This window comes from Sciurus carolinensis, chromosome 5 (genome assembly GCF_902686445.1).
Source record: "Sciurus carolinensis chromosome 5, mSciCar1.2, whole genome shotgun sequence".
NCBI lineage: Eukaryota > Metazoa > Chordata > Mammalia > Rodentia > Sciuridae > Sciurus > Sciurus carolinensis.
The window spans coordinates 14,790,772-14,804,578 of NC_062217.1; the positions used below are offsets into that span (position 1 = coordinate 14,790,772).

Consider the following 13,807-nt stretch of genomic DNA (forward strand, 5'->3'; position numbering starts at 1 on the left):
GCCTTAAATTTGCCCCCCCCATTAAGGTTCTCAACTTTCAAAATTTATATCTAAAAATTATGACTTTCCCCTTTACTCCTTGCATTGCCTTTGTAATCATTAATTGAAAAAAAATTTGAAAAACCTACAAAATTTCTAATAACAGTAATATGTACATGTAAATGTAACAAATGTTATTTTTATGTTTATGTATATGAATTAGGATTCATATACATAGAACAAAAGATAATATTTTCAGGTTCTGTATTAGAAGTTACTTATACTCTGTTATACTATTTTCCAAGTTGATAAATATGAACCATTGTCATAAAAACAAAAAACAGGCAAGTATAGGTGATGAAGTAGCATTTCTAAACATTAGCTGATAGTTTTTTCTCCTACCTTCCCTAACATAAAGTAAAATAAAACAAAACCTACTAACATTATCTTTAAAGCCATGCAGAATAATCAGATTTTTCTTTGATTCAAATTAATGTTTTTCAACATATGACATTTATCATAAAACTATTTTGAAATATTAATCCACACATTAAGAAACTGAGGCCTCTGTACTTGTATAATATTTAATCCTTCCCAAAATATATCTTATGTTAAAAAAAACTCACTTAGAAATGATATAACAGTGGCTGGTTGTGGCTCAGTGGTAGAGCACTTGCCTGGCATGTGTGAGGCCCTGGGTTCTATCCTCACCACCACAAATAAATAAATAAGCATAAAAGATCCATCGACAACTAAAAAATATTTTTTTAAAAAAAATGATACAGTATTCTTACTGGCAAGACCACTGTTATATAGACCGAGAATGTAAATTTCAGGTTTCTTTTAATATGTAAGGACAAGACAGTAAATTCACACCAAGTGAAAGCAACATGAGGAAAATGTAGCTCTCTCTATACCTAACCTAGGGTGAGATTTGACAAACCCATGAAGGGCATATATTATTTTACTTTCTATTTTAATTATTTAGATAGTGAGACATGACCTAAAAGAACTCCGAGATTTTGATCTGGGTGGCGCTCCTTACGGGTACACTCCATTCTGTGATAGTCGCACTGACATGGATGGATATCGTTTCTGGAAAACAGGATACTGGGCATCACATCTTGTGAGAAGGAAATACCATATCAGGTAATAAAATTTAAATAAGAAAATTAAAATAAATGATGTATTGAATTACAACATTCACTTTTCCTAGGAATTATGATAATGATAACCAGTTACATAGTGCTTATTACATGCCAGGCACTGATCGATGTCTTTACATATGTTAACTCGTAAAATCTTTGACAGCCTTTGTAACAGTTATTATCTCCATTTTATATATTTGGAAACTATAGCATTCAGCATTTGTATAACTTGCCAGGCTAACCTTGCTAGTACATGGTTGAGCCGGTTTAACTCCAGTGATAGGGCTCAAGTATAATGCTCATAACCACTACAGCAGATTTAAGCTTGGTTTGCCAAGCAATAAAATGACTGCACTATCTTCAAAGCTGTTACTCTTTTGTAGGGCCATGAATTTCATGACAACTTGAAAAACTTTGAGGTAACTCTAGAACATAGGTCTTATCAGAATTGTAACAAACTTCATACTCCATGGAAGCAGTGTTAGGTATTGAGAGCAACTTTGTGAAAGGACTTATTATTATTAGATCATAGGATGTCTGTAGTTAATAGCATCACCATAGACATTCACTGGGGCAAGTACAACTACATTAGCAACATAGGCTCTCAAGAAGTATTCACTTTTGCAGTGCCTTATACGTAGTGGATCTCAAGAAATTCAGGAGAATTGCAGCAGGTGACAGGCTCAGGGGCCAGTACCAAGCTCTCAGCCAAGATCCAAACAGCCTTTCAAACCTAGATCAGGTAAGTAAAATGTTAACAAAAATGTTTTAATACATATATATAGACTGTTTCAGTTCCCTGAATCCAGACTTCATAATCATATTTTCTGTTTCTCAAACCTCTGCCCTTTTTGTGAATATCTCTACTTACACAAGTTTTCATTTGAAACTCTCCATGAAATTCTTCATTATTGCATCTGAAACATTTTAGACAATTTAAGCAGAAGCAAAAGATCCTGTAGCTCATAATCACCACTGTTTTCCCTTATTTTTACTAAACCATACATATTCACTCATTCATTTAGCAAGTATCTGTTGCATACCTGCTAAGTGCAAGACATTCTACTAAGGCCTGAAACAACAGAAAACAAAAAGATACTTGCATTCATGGTGCTTTAATTCTAATTCATTCATTCTATTTGGAATTCATTCTAATTCATTCTAATTGGAAGATAAATTTTTAGAAAAACAATATTTAAAGGTAATCAGTATTCCAGAGGAAAAAATAAAATAGGAAATCATGATAGTTCAGAACGGTGAATAAGATTTGGGGTTTGCAATTGTATTGGGCACCCATGTGTCCCTACGAAGGTGACATTTAAGTGGATTTCAGATGGGAGCATAAAATTGACCATACAGATGTCTGTGAGGATTCTACACAGAGGGAATACCTAGTGCAAAATTCCCAAGGTGGGAGTAGATCTTACATGTTTGAGGAACAGCAAGGAGGCCAGTACAACTGAAATAAAATTAGGATGAGAGGAGTACACCATGAGGGCAAAGGGTCAGATAATGTAGAAAGCTTAGGCACATTGTTTAAATATCTAGTAAATGAAAATTTAGATCAGAATATTAATGATTTATTCAAGACCACACTGGTAAGGGACTAATTTAAACCATTCTTGAAAATTAGGAGAATTCGGAATACATATGTGAGCACATACAAAATAGGATCTTTTCAGTACTGCTAGTTAGTGAAAACTGATTTAAGGTCCTTGGTAAACTCCAATAACATGCCAAATTTAGATTTTAATGCCATGATTTTTGTAATTTTTAGTAATTTTACCAGTAGATTATTTATATGAAATGTTTAGTCTTAACATATAATTGAAAGCTTGTGAATTTGCCTTTTACCTGTCTGTACTAGAGAAAGGCCTGATTTTTCAAGTTTTCCATGAACTCTGTTCTCCTAACTTTGCAGTACCGTATTTGGGGAACCATTGCCCTTATTCTGGTGCAGTTTCCCTTTCATTCCCACCACTAATCCAGTGAACACTTCTCACTAAAGGCTATTACTTAAAATCTAGGTACAAGTGTCCTGTAAACTCTCCTTTATTCTGATGTGCTTTCTTTGCAATACGAATGCATATCACATCTTCAAGGTTCTTCCCTGACATCTGTGACTTTCCTACTGCAGTTGTGTTGGTGAACTATTTTTCCTGTGCTTTTCAAATAAATGTTGCTATTCTGTGAGTCTCACTCAGCCTTGGCCCACTTCTCATTCTGTACCAACTCTGTTAGCAGTCTTACGTTCATTCATTCATCCTTTCAGTTTCCATCTTCCTACTAACAATTCCAAATTTTATCTCTGTATCTTAGCTATTGATGAATGCCAAACTCATTTAAATCTACCAACATCACCACATTAATACCCTAAACTCTCTCAAGTTAAGAGTCAAAAACTTAAGTTCTGTTCTGCCTCCACCATTACCTACATCAGCAAATGCCTTTTAACTGCCTGTCACAGGTTGGATTTCTGAGGAAACAAACTAACTAAAATGGAAGTTGGCTTGCAAAAAAATTATTGGGAAATGCTCTCAGGACCAGGAAAATTCTACAAATTCAAGAAAGACTCAGATGAGTGATCCCCAGGAGCTCTGAAGCTGAGGTGGTCTTTCTGAGGTGATAAGGCACAAATTTGGGCACGGAACCCTGGTATTTATTCCTTCACATCAACAAATTATTGGATGTAGGCTTTCCCCGGTCAGAAGTTCTCCCCCAGTGGCAGTTCTTAATGATAACTGACAGTTGAAAGTTGTCAGGCAGCAGCACTTGCCAGCAGCTAGTAGCAGTTTTCAGACTTGAATGGAGATGTGGGTGCTGCAACACAGCATCTGTTATAGTGCGCACTGTACTACATGAATCTACCCCTTTGAATAAATTCAGAAAACTTTAAGAAGGGAGTTAGTGGGACAAACTTCAGCCTGTATATCTGGATCTGGTCTGTAGCCCATATCTACACCCATCATCTCTGCTGCCCATTGAGGATTCCCCTAACCTAGTGAACCACAAAGTGATTCTGGGTCATATCAGTTGGTTGTGGAGTTGTAGGGATAACAAGCACAACCTCCCTAAAAGAATCCCCAGGAATGATAGAAGGGTCTTATCACCTTACTTTGTGCCCTTGGACATATGTAATTCTTATGAATGGTAACAGCACTATATGATGGTTGTTGACGTAGAGTATAATGCTGCATATGAAGGATGGCACCTTACCCTTGCAGAGAATTATCGTGAAAATAGCACCTCTGCTGCCTCTGCTGTCTTCAGTAGACTCTTCAGTTGTTCTTTCGGCCAGCATCTTCTGTGTGGTATAGTACGTTGATAGGATTGTAAAATCTCATATGCCCTTTGCCATGATATCTTTGCTGTAAATTTGGTCTCTTAGTCTAATCCAGTATTATATCAAACCCTGTGTCAGTGGATAGCTCCCTAACCTCTTGGATCATGGTGCTGGCTAGGATTCTGTGAGCACAGAAAGCAAACCCATACACAAAATATGTGTGTATTCAGAAGAATCTATGCCCTTCCCAGGGTAGAAGAGGTCCAGTGTAGTTAATTTGCTACCAGACTTCTAATTGATCCTTTCAAAGTATAAATGCTGCCTCAGATTCGGTGTTTGTCTGTTCTCTTGGCAGCTGTAAGAGTTAGATCAGCCTTGGTAAGTGGGCACCTATGCTACTGGGCCCATACGCAGACTCCATCTCGCCGTCATTCTACACTCCATGTGCCCATTGTGCCATGGGAGTAACCATTGACCACGGTTAGCAGACATCAGCAGACTGTATCATTTTGTCTGGTTTATCATTTAGTGTAGCATCTCTGTTAAGTGCTTTCTGGTGGATTTTTAAGGTTTGGTACCTAAAGATTGATCCATAAACCTCCACTCCAGAATTCTTTCCCCTTAATCTTTCAATATTTCTCTTTCTGAGCCTCTTGCCCGTGACATTGTTGAATGTCACATCATTCACCACTTCTAATGAATTCTGATACATTCTAACTGTAGGATACTTTTCTTTCTGTATGAACAAAATGATGTGTATCATGTGAAGCAGTTAAAATAGTTCTTTAGATATAAACTTAAAGGTACCAGAGGTACCACTAAGTACCTCTGTTAAAAAAGAAAGAAAAAAAGTCTGAAATAAATAACCTCAGCTTCTACCCAGAAACTTAAGGGGAAAAGAGAAAATTAAAACCAGAAGAAGGTCTCTGCTAATGCAGACAAGAAAAGAATAGAAAATACAGACTAGGAAGAAAGAAATGATCATGTCTAATAAGTGACAGATTCATCTGTGTAGAAAACCCAAAAGGATCATCAACAAAAACCCCGGAGTGATAAGGAATGATAGCTCAGAAATAAAGATACTAAGTTAATATACCAAAATGAAATCACTTTTCCATATGACAGCAGCAAACAAGTGGAATTTGAAATTTAAAACCATCATTTACATTAGCATCAAAAAAGTGAAATACTTAAGTTTAAATCTAATAAAATGACATTCCATCCCTTATTACTAACAGTCTTTTCTCCAAACTTCTGGACTCCCTTGTTTCATAGAATATAATCTGAAAGTGCTGAATAATTTCAATACAATCTTGATGGCTCCTCTCCCCATTTTGTCCTTTTTTGCTGTTTTTTTGTTTGCTTGTTTGCAGTCAATATGAGCCTCTATATACAAAACCCTATGTACTAAAAAAGTTTAACAAACCAATAACTGCTTTTAATAAGACTGTAAGATAATACTGATTAATGAAAATCATTTCTATTTCAATGTACTATCAACAGACAACTGGAAATTAAAAGAACAATTTCTAATAGCATTTTTTAAATGAACAACTTGGGGATCAGACTTAAGACTTAAAGATTGAAAACTACAAAACACTGCTGAGAGATATTAAGGATTGCCTAAATAAGTGGAAAGATAGATACTTCGTTCATGGTTGGAAGACTTAATATGGATAAATATGGTGTCCCTTCAAATTGATCTCTAGATCTCTAGATTGAATGTAATTATAAAATATATATATATATATACATGTATTTATATATATATATATTCTAGTAGGTGTTCTTGCAGAAATTGATGTTAGTTTTAAAAGATCAAAGTTCAAGGAATTATCCCGAGTTTAAGGTTTAATATAAAGCTAATTAAAACAGTGCAGTGTTGGTGTAAAGACAGAACATTCAATCCGTAAGTAAAATGGTAGAATCTAGAAATAGATCTACATATATGATCAGTTCACTTTTAGCAAAGTTGCAAAGGTAATTTACTTGACAAGGGATAGCCTTTTCAACAAAAAGTGTTGGAACTGGTAAAGAACTTTATGCTAAACAAAAAACAAAACAAAAAAAGCAGAAACCCTCCAATTCATGAACAAGCACCATAAAGAAAAACTAACTCCAAACATATTATAGACCTAATAACTATAAAATTTCTAGAAGATAGAAGAAAAATCTCTATTTTTAGGTTAGATGAAGGTTTCTTTGATATGACACTGAAAAATGATTAAAGAATTGGTAAATATATAAAGAACTCTCAACTCATTTATAAGAACATTCTTTTTTAATCAAATTTTTTATTACTTTTTTAGGTATACATGATAGTAGAATTCACTTTTATATAATTATACGGCATGAAATATATTTTATTCTAGTTAGGACCCTTATGGATGTACATGATGGTGGAATTCATTATGGTGTATTCATATAAGTACATAGGAAAATTATTTCATTCTGTTGTCTTTCCTCTTCCTATCCCCCTTCCTTCCCTTCATTCCCTTTTGTCTAATCTACTGAATATCTGTTCTTCCCAATTTGATAAAGAAATTGTGATACATATACACAATGGAGTATTATTCAGCCATTAAGAAGAATGACTTTAATATTTGCGAGTACATGGATGGACCTGAAGATGATCATGCTAAGTGAAATAAGCCTGTCCCCATTTGACACAGGTCAAATGTTTTTAATCAAATTTGAATAAACCCTTCATCAAAGAATGATCAAATGGAAATAAGTCCATGGGAAGTGCAAAGTAAAACTACAAAGAATAACTCTACACACCTATTAGAACAGTTTACCACAACAAGCATTAGAGAAGCTACACAGTCAGGCAGGGTGGTACAGGCCTGTAATCCCAGCTGTCCAGAGGCTGAAAAAGGAGAATTTACCCAAGAGAGATATAACAGAGCAGCTGAAAAAACAACATAGTTTCTCTGGGTCAGGAAGCCAAGTCTGACAGTTACATACAGTGCTTCACCATCTCAAGTTTCTAGTCTTGGTGTCAGCTAAGGGACTGCCATCTGATCTGAAGACTTGACTGGGCAAGGTCATTCACGTGGTTGTGGATAGGATTTACTTCAAGAGTTATTGTACTGAAGGCTTCATTTCCTTGCTGGCTGTTGACTGTAAACAGTTTCTTGCCAAAAGGCTTTATTTATTAGGGCAAATAAGAAGATTCAAAGAAAGAATGTCAGTAAAATGGAAGTCACAGTCTGTTATAATCATTTTTTCCTTTCAATTTATGTTTTTCCTTATTAACATATTAGCTTTACATATTAATGTGGTTCAGTATGATATTTGTATACATGCTTTAATCATCCAACCACCCTTCTTCTACCTTGCACTTCCCCTCTTCACCAGCACCCTTGCCAGTCCCTAGTAGTCACTATTCTATGTTCAGGTAGACTTTTTTATATGGTAGCATATGTGATAGAGAACATGCAATATTTGTCTTTTCTGTATCTGACTTATTTCACTTAACATGGTATCCTCAAGATCCATCCATTTTGCTACAAATGACAGGGTTTCATTTTTTTTCTTTATGGCTAAGTGATACTTCATTGTGTATATATGCTATATTTCCTTTATCCAATCATCTCTTGATAGACATATAGACTGATTCTATATTTTAACTATTGTGATGTACTCTAATCACAGAATTGGCATCTGATTTCTTTTACCATATTGTTTGTTATATGGAAGTGATTAGGTCTGGCTGTGTAAGAAGGAATTGTATAAAAGAATGAATAATAGGAGTCAGGTATCCCTGGGAACCATACCAAAAACTACCTACCACAGACCCTAATAAATATCAAGAGGAAAATAGATTAAAAGATGCAGAGTATCTAGAATGTAGTATTACTCAACAACAAAAAAGGATGAACCATTCATATGCATAACAGCATGAATAAACCTGATAACAATTATGCTGATCTAAAGTAACCAAAAGAATACATATATACGGTTTTATTTATATAAAATTAGAATGCAAACTAATCCACAGTGGCAAACAGCAGTTAATGCTTACCTGAAGACTGGATTGAGTAGATGAAGTGAGAACAAAAGGGAGGTATTGCAAAAGGGCAGAGGAAACTTGAGGGTGATGAATGTTTGCAATGACCTTGACTATGGTAATGGTTTCACAGAGGTGAACATACCTTTAAATGGAATAGATAAATAATCAAAAAATAAGCAAGCTTCTGTAGCCATTCGGTTTTTGACAAGCATGCCAAGATAATTTAATGGGGAAAAATATTTTAACATGCACTAGGATAATGGGATATCCACATATGAAAAATAAAATTGGCCTGTCTCACATCATACATATAGATTAACTCAAAATGGATCAAAAACTTAAATTTTTAAGGACTAAAACTGTAAAAACCCATAGAAGAAAACATAGGTATAAATTTGTGACTTTGGGTTAGGCATTGGTTTCTTAAATATGGCAACTTAAAGCACAAAAGAAAATAAATTTGACAACATCAAAATTATAAAACTTTATCCATTAAATTCAGGATCAAGAAAGTGAAAGAAACTCATAGAATGGAATAAAATATTTACAAATTATATATCTGACAAGAGGTTCATCTACAGAACATATAAGGAACTCTTTCAAATAATATCACATTGTCTTGATTACTGTAGCTTTTATATAGTAAGCCTTTAAGAGTGGTAATGAATAAATTTCTCTTTTTGCTAATGTAAGTGGCATTGTGGGTATTTCTTATTTTAAATTCCAGTTATTCATTGCTGTTGTACATAAAGTAGTTGACTTTTATGTATTAACTTTGTGTCTTGTAACTGTATTATAATTGCTTATTGGTTTCAGGAGATTTTTTTCACTGATGCTTGAGATTTTCCGCACAAACAGTACTGTTCATTGCAAACAACAGCACTTTTATTCCTTCTTTCTAATTTGTATATCTTTTATTTCCTTTTCTTCTCTTACTGTATTTGCTACACTATATCATGTTTAATCAGAGTGTTGAAAGAGGAACCCTAAAATTGTGAACCTTAGAGTTTATTCCATTGCTCTGGAATGTAAACACCTCTGGGGATACAAGCACATGCATCTCTGCTAAAGTGTCCCTTATCTCTCCAGAGGTCTCTAACTTATTAGTCTCATTTGTCAAACATCCTTGAACCCATGTGTCAGTAGTCTTCTAAAAACTATCCTGAGCATGCAGAAATATGAATATATTTATAGAGCATTATTTCCAACAGGGAGATGAAAGGTCACCTCAGAATCAGGAGAATGTGGTAGTGACCAACATAAACATCAATAGCAGGCACATGTGAACAATTAACTCTGACATTACAAAGCAAATTAAGGTACTGAGGCTGTTCAGTGGGAGAACATGGAGTGGTGGATTTTGGGGCCTCCCTTCTGGGAGGAAGCCTAAAAGGGTGTGGGCGCAATTCCAGTGCATGAGTTCGTTCCTAGGACACGAGAATATTGGATCAAATCGGGCATTTAGGGCTTTAAAAAATGGAGATATCTCAAATTTACATGTTTTTATGATTTGTTCATAGTCAAAATGATATCTTCAGCTTCTTCTGACTCTAATTTCTATATCTCTACTTAAATCATTTTTTTCTATAGGATCTTCCTAACAATATGATTTACCAAGTTGCCATTAAGTCTCTTCCTCAAGATTGGCTGTGGTGTGAAACCTGGTGTGATGATGAATCAAAACAAAGAGCCAAAACTATAGATCTGGTGAGTGTCTGTTTTCATTTATATATAAACAGATGTGAAAATGTTCCAAAGAGAAAGATTTTGTTTTACAAAGGATGGCACATACTTTACCTCTTTCTGCTGCTTAATTTACTTTACCTTTTTCTTAGTTTAGCAAGTAGAGGGCTGTGTTGGGGGGCCCCCAAGGCCACCCTCAGATTTGCTGATTCAGAAGGAAGAACTCAGAGGATGCAAAATATACTGTACTCCTGACTGTAGGTCATTGCACTGAAAGGATACGAAGCAGAGTCAGCAAAGGGAAAAGGCACATGGGGTGAAGATAAAGTCAGGTGCAGGGTTCCCAGGGTCCTCTCTGAAGTCACACAAGACAAACTTAATTCCTCAAACTCTTAAATTCTGCAGCATGTATGAAGTGTTGTCTACCAAGAATGCTTTTTAGAAACCTAGTTCCCTTGGCTTTTCTGGGGAATTTGCATGGAAGCACCCTCTACCTGGGACACACCAAAATTCCCAAATCCCAGAAGAAAAGCAGGTGTTCTGCATAAACGAAATTTGCAGTTTAGGTACAGTGAGCCACTCTTATCACAGTATGGTGGGACCTGTTCTGAAACTTGAGTTCTCAGTTGCCAGCCAAGGAACAACTTCATGAGCAGACCTGTCTAAGAGTAGCAGTCTTGGATTTGCTGTGGTAAACCCTTTCTACTCAGGGTCTTTTGAAAGGAGGATCATGAACTGGCTGAAGGTGTTCGTAGATCAGCTAGATCATCTTAACAATCCTTGCTTCAGTTCTCTCATCAGTATTTTCCCCAAAGGAGTTAACCAAAATAATTTTGTCCACTGAGATTATCTTACTTTTCTATTTTCCTTCCTTGCTTATTTTTCGGAGATTATTTTTCTTAGATTTTCATTTTAAGCTGTTTATACTGCACAGCATAGTTATGCTTTGTGGTACACAAAATATTTTAAACCAATTTGTTTTCCAGCTGTCTAGAACTTACATTCCAATATTGTAACATAATACAATTCTTTTTCTGACTATAGTATTGTTAATGAAAGTGTTTAATTTGAGTATAAATAACCATTTACAAGTTCTCTTTAAAGAATAAACTATCAAGATGTTAGCATTTCTACTATTTTGAACAAAATAAGGGATGTCTATAAGATCCTGGGACATTTACCCAGATATATGTAGATAGGTATATTTTTTAAAAGTAGCAAACCACCATGGTCGAATGCAGCCAGAGGTGGTAGAATGTAATAGAAACAAATAAAATGGCCTTGCTAAGAGGGAAGCAAGAGAATTTTATAAAGCCAAGTCAAGAACATTAGTGAACATAACTGTTAAAATGTTAGGGTTGTATTATGAAGATAAGGTTGTGTCTGATGTGGTAGAGCCACAGGTATCCCTGGAATCTTCAGTACTTGACTTAATGTGAACTACTGTAGCCTACCCCATAACTTCTGTGGTGTCACACTCATATAGCAGACCTAAGTAAGCATTCCTGTTAGCGAGTAGCTTCCCTGTGCCATGACTCAGGGACCACTCCCCATCTACCTGTGACGTTTCATATCCTAGGGTTCTGTCACCATCTCTGAGCCTCTGAGGCCACTCCTTCCAGTACAACAGCCAGTTGCACTTATGGCTTTGGAGCACTTAATATGTCACTAGTCTGAATTGAGATAGGCTATAAAGGTGTAAATAATATGCACCAGATTTTGAAGACTCAGTGCAATAAAAAGAATATTAAAATGTGTCATCACTATTTTATATTGATTACTTGTTAACTAATTGCATTTTGGGTATATTGAGTTATAGTATTGTTTTATTTCACTCTTCCTTTTACATTTTATAAATGTCTGCTAGAAAATAATCAGGGCTTACCTGCTTTCCATCATACCTCTATTGGACAGTGCTGATCTATCAGAGAAAAGGTAAATAGGAGTGTGGAGAACACATCCTGAACACATCCTGGACTCTTAATAGGTGTTGGTCAACTTCCAAATTTTAATGTAAACTAGCTGAAAAATTTCATTCTTGGATGGATAACTACCTCCTAGCAATAGTGCTGCACAGAAAAATGAGGATGGTGTACATTTTGGTTTTCAGAAAACTACCTCTCACTCAAATACTTAAAATCATGGAGTGAGCTATTCTTGAGCAGTCTCTTAGGGGAAAAGTTAAGGGAATGCAAAAAAAATCCTAAATAATGGCCTGAAAGTGAGGAAAAGAGCATGATTAATGGTGTTGAAGATGGAAATGTGTTAGACTGCCGTCTCATTTTTGCAGTCAAGGTTTCTTTTTTTTTTTTTTTTTTTTATTTATTTTTTTTTATTTATTTTTTTTTACGTTTACATAGGGTAATGATGTTTATTATATTTTTCCCCTCCCCCCCACCCCTCCCACCCCTCCCACCCCTCTTTTCCCTCTACACAGTCCTTCTTTCCTTCATTCTTACTGCTCTCCTTAGCCTAACTCTAAACCTAACCCTAAACCTAATGCTAGCCCGTCCCACCCCCCATTATATGTCCTCATCCGCTTATCAGCGAGATCATTCGTCCTTTAGTTTTTTGAGATTGGCTTATCTCACTTAGCATGATATTCTCCAATTTCGACCATTTGCCTACAAATGCCATAATTTTATCATTCTTCATTGCGGAGTAATATTCCATTGTATAAATATGCCACAGTTTCTTTATCCATTCATCAACTGAAGGGCATCTAGGTTGGTTCCACAATCTGGCTATGGTGAATTGAGCAGCAATGAACATTGATGTGGCTGTATCTCTGTAGTATGCTGATTTTAAGTCCTTTGGGTATAGGCCAAGGAGTGGGATAGCTGGGTCAAATGGTGTTTCCATTCCAAGCTTTCTGAGGAATCTCCACACTGCTTTCCAGAGTGGTTGCACTAGAGAAAATGTCCCAAACAAACCTAGATACTACATCAATAAAACCCAATGACAGCACAGCAGAAGAAATGTCAGAAAGGGAGTTCAGAATGTACGTAATTAAAACGATCAGGGAAGCTAGTGCAGTCAAGGTTTCTTAGTCTTAGCATCTGGGGCTGGATAATTCATTCTTGCCCTGTCTGTTGTGGGATATTCAGCAGCATCCCCTGATGGTTACCCACTAGATGGCGGTAGCACCCCACATCACCTCAGTAATGACAACTGCAATCCCCAGACCTTGCCAAAGTTTCCTTCTGAGGGACATAATTCCCCACTAAGAACCACTGATAAAGAGCATAGAAAACACAAACACCCACCCCCACATATATTGTAGTATATGACACACACACACAACCTAAAGAAAACACTGTTTTTATTTTAGTAGTTGCTTTCACAATTAAAAAGAAAGAAAATAGTTCCATAACTTTTACTTCATAGAAAATATTGCCTGTGAAGTTATCTTCTGTGAAGAAGATCCCATTTTCCATTTACTTTTGGAATATATTACTGTAGGGGGAAAAAAAACCCACAATGGAATTAACTGAATATATTTGACAGCAAGCTTGTGGCTCATGACTAATAACTTTCCCCATGGCAGTAAGAGAAAAGCCAGTTGAGAAAGTGTCACATAGAAGCTAGCTTCAAGACACTTTCTGTATTAATGCTTTGTACATAGCAGATGGGATGCCTTTGCAACTTGGTAAAGTTCACACTCCTCTGTTGTCTCTTCTGTCTCACTAAGTGGTAGCT

General features: G+C 35.8%; 1 protein-coding gene across 1 annotated transcript in view; it reads left to right on the top strand.

Moving 5' to 3' along the window:
- Positions 1–13,807, top strand: part of Uggt2 (UDP-glucose glycoprotein glucosyltransferase 2) — a 190,036-nt gene that overhangs the window by 172,807 nt on the left and 3,422 nt on the right. Inside the window, 3 exon segments of the mRNA XM_047554270.1 lie at positions 968–1,128; positions 1,755–1,869; positions 10,016–10,132. Coding sequence (XP_047410226.1) covers positions 968–1,128; positions 1,755–1,869; positions 10,016–10,132 — 393 coding nt within the window.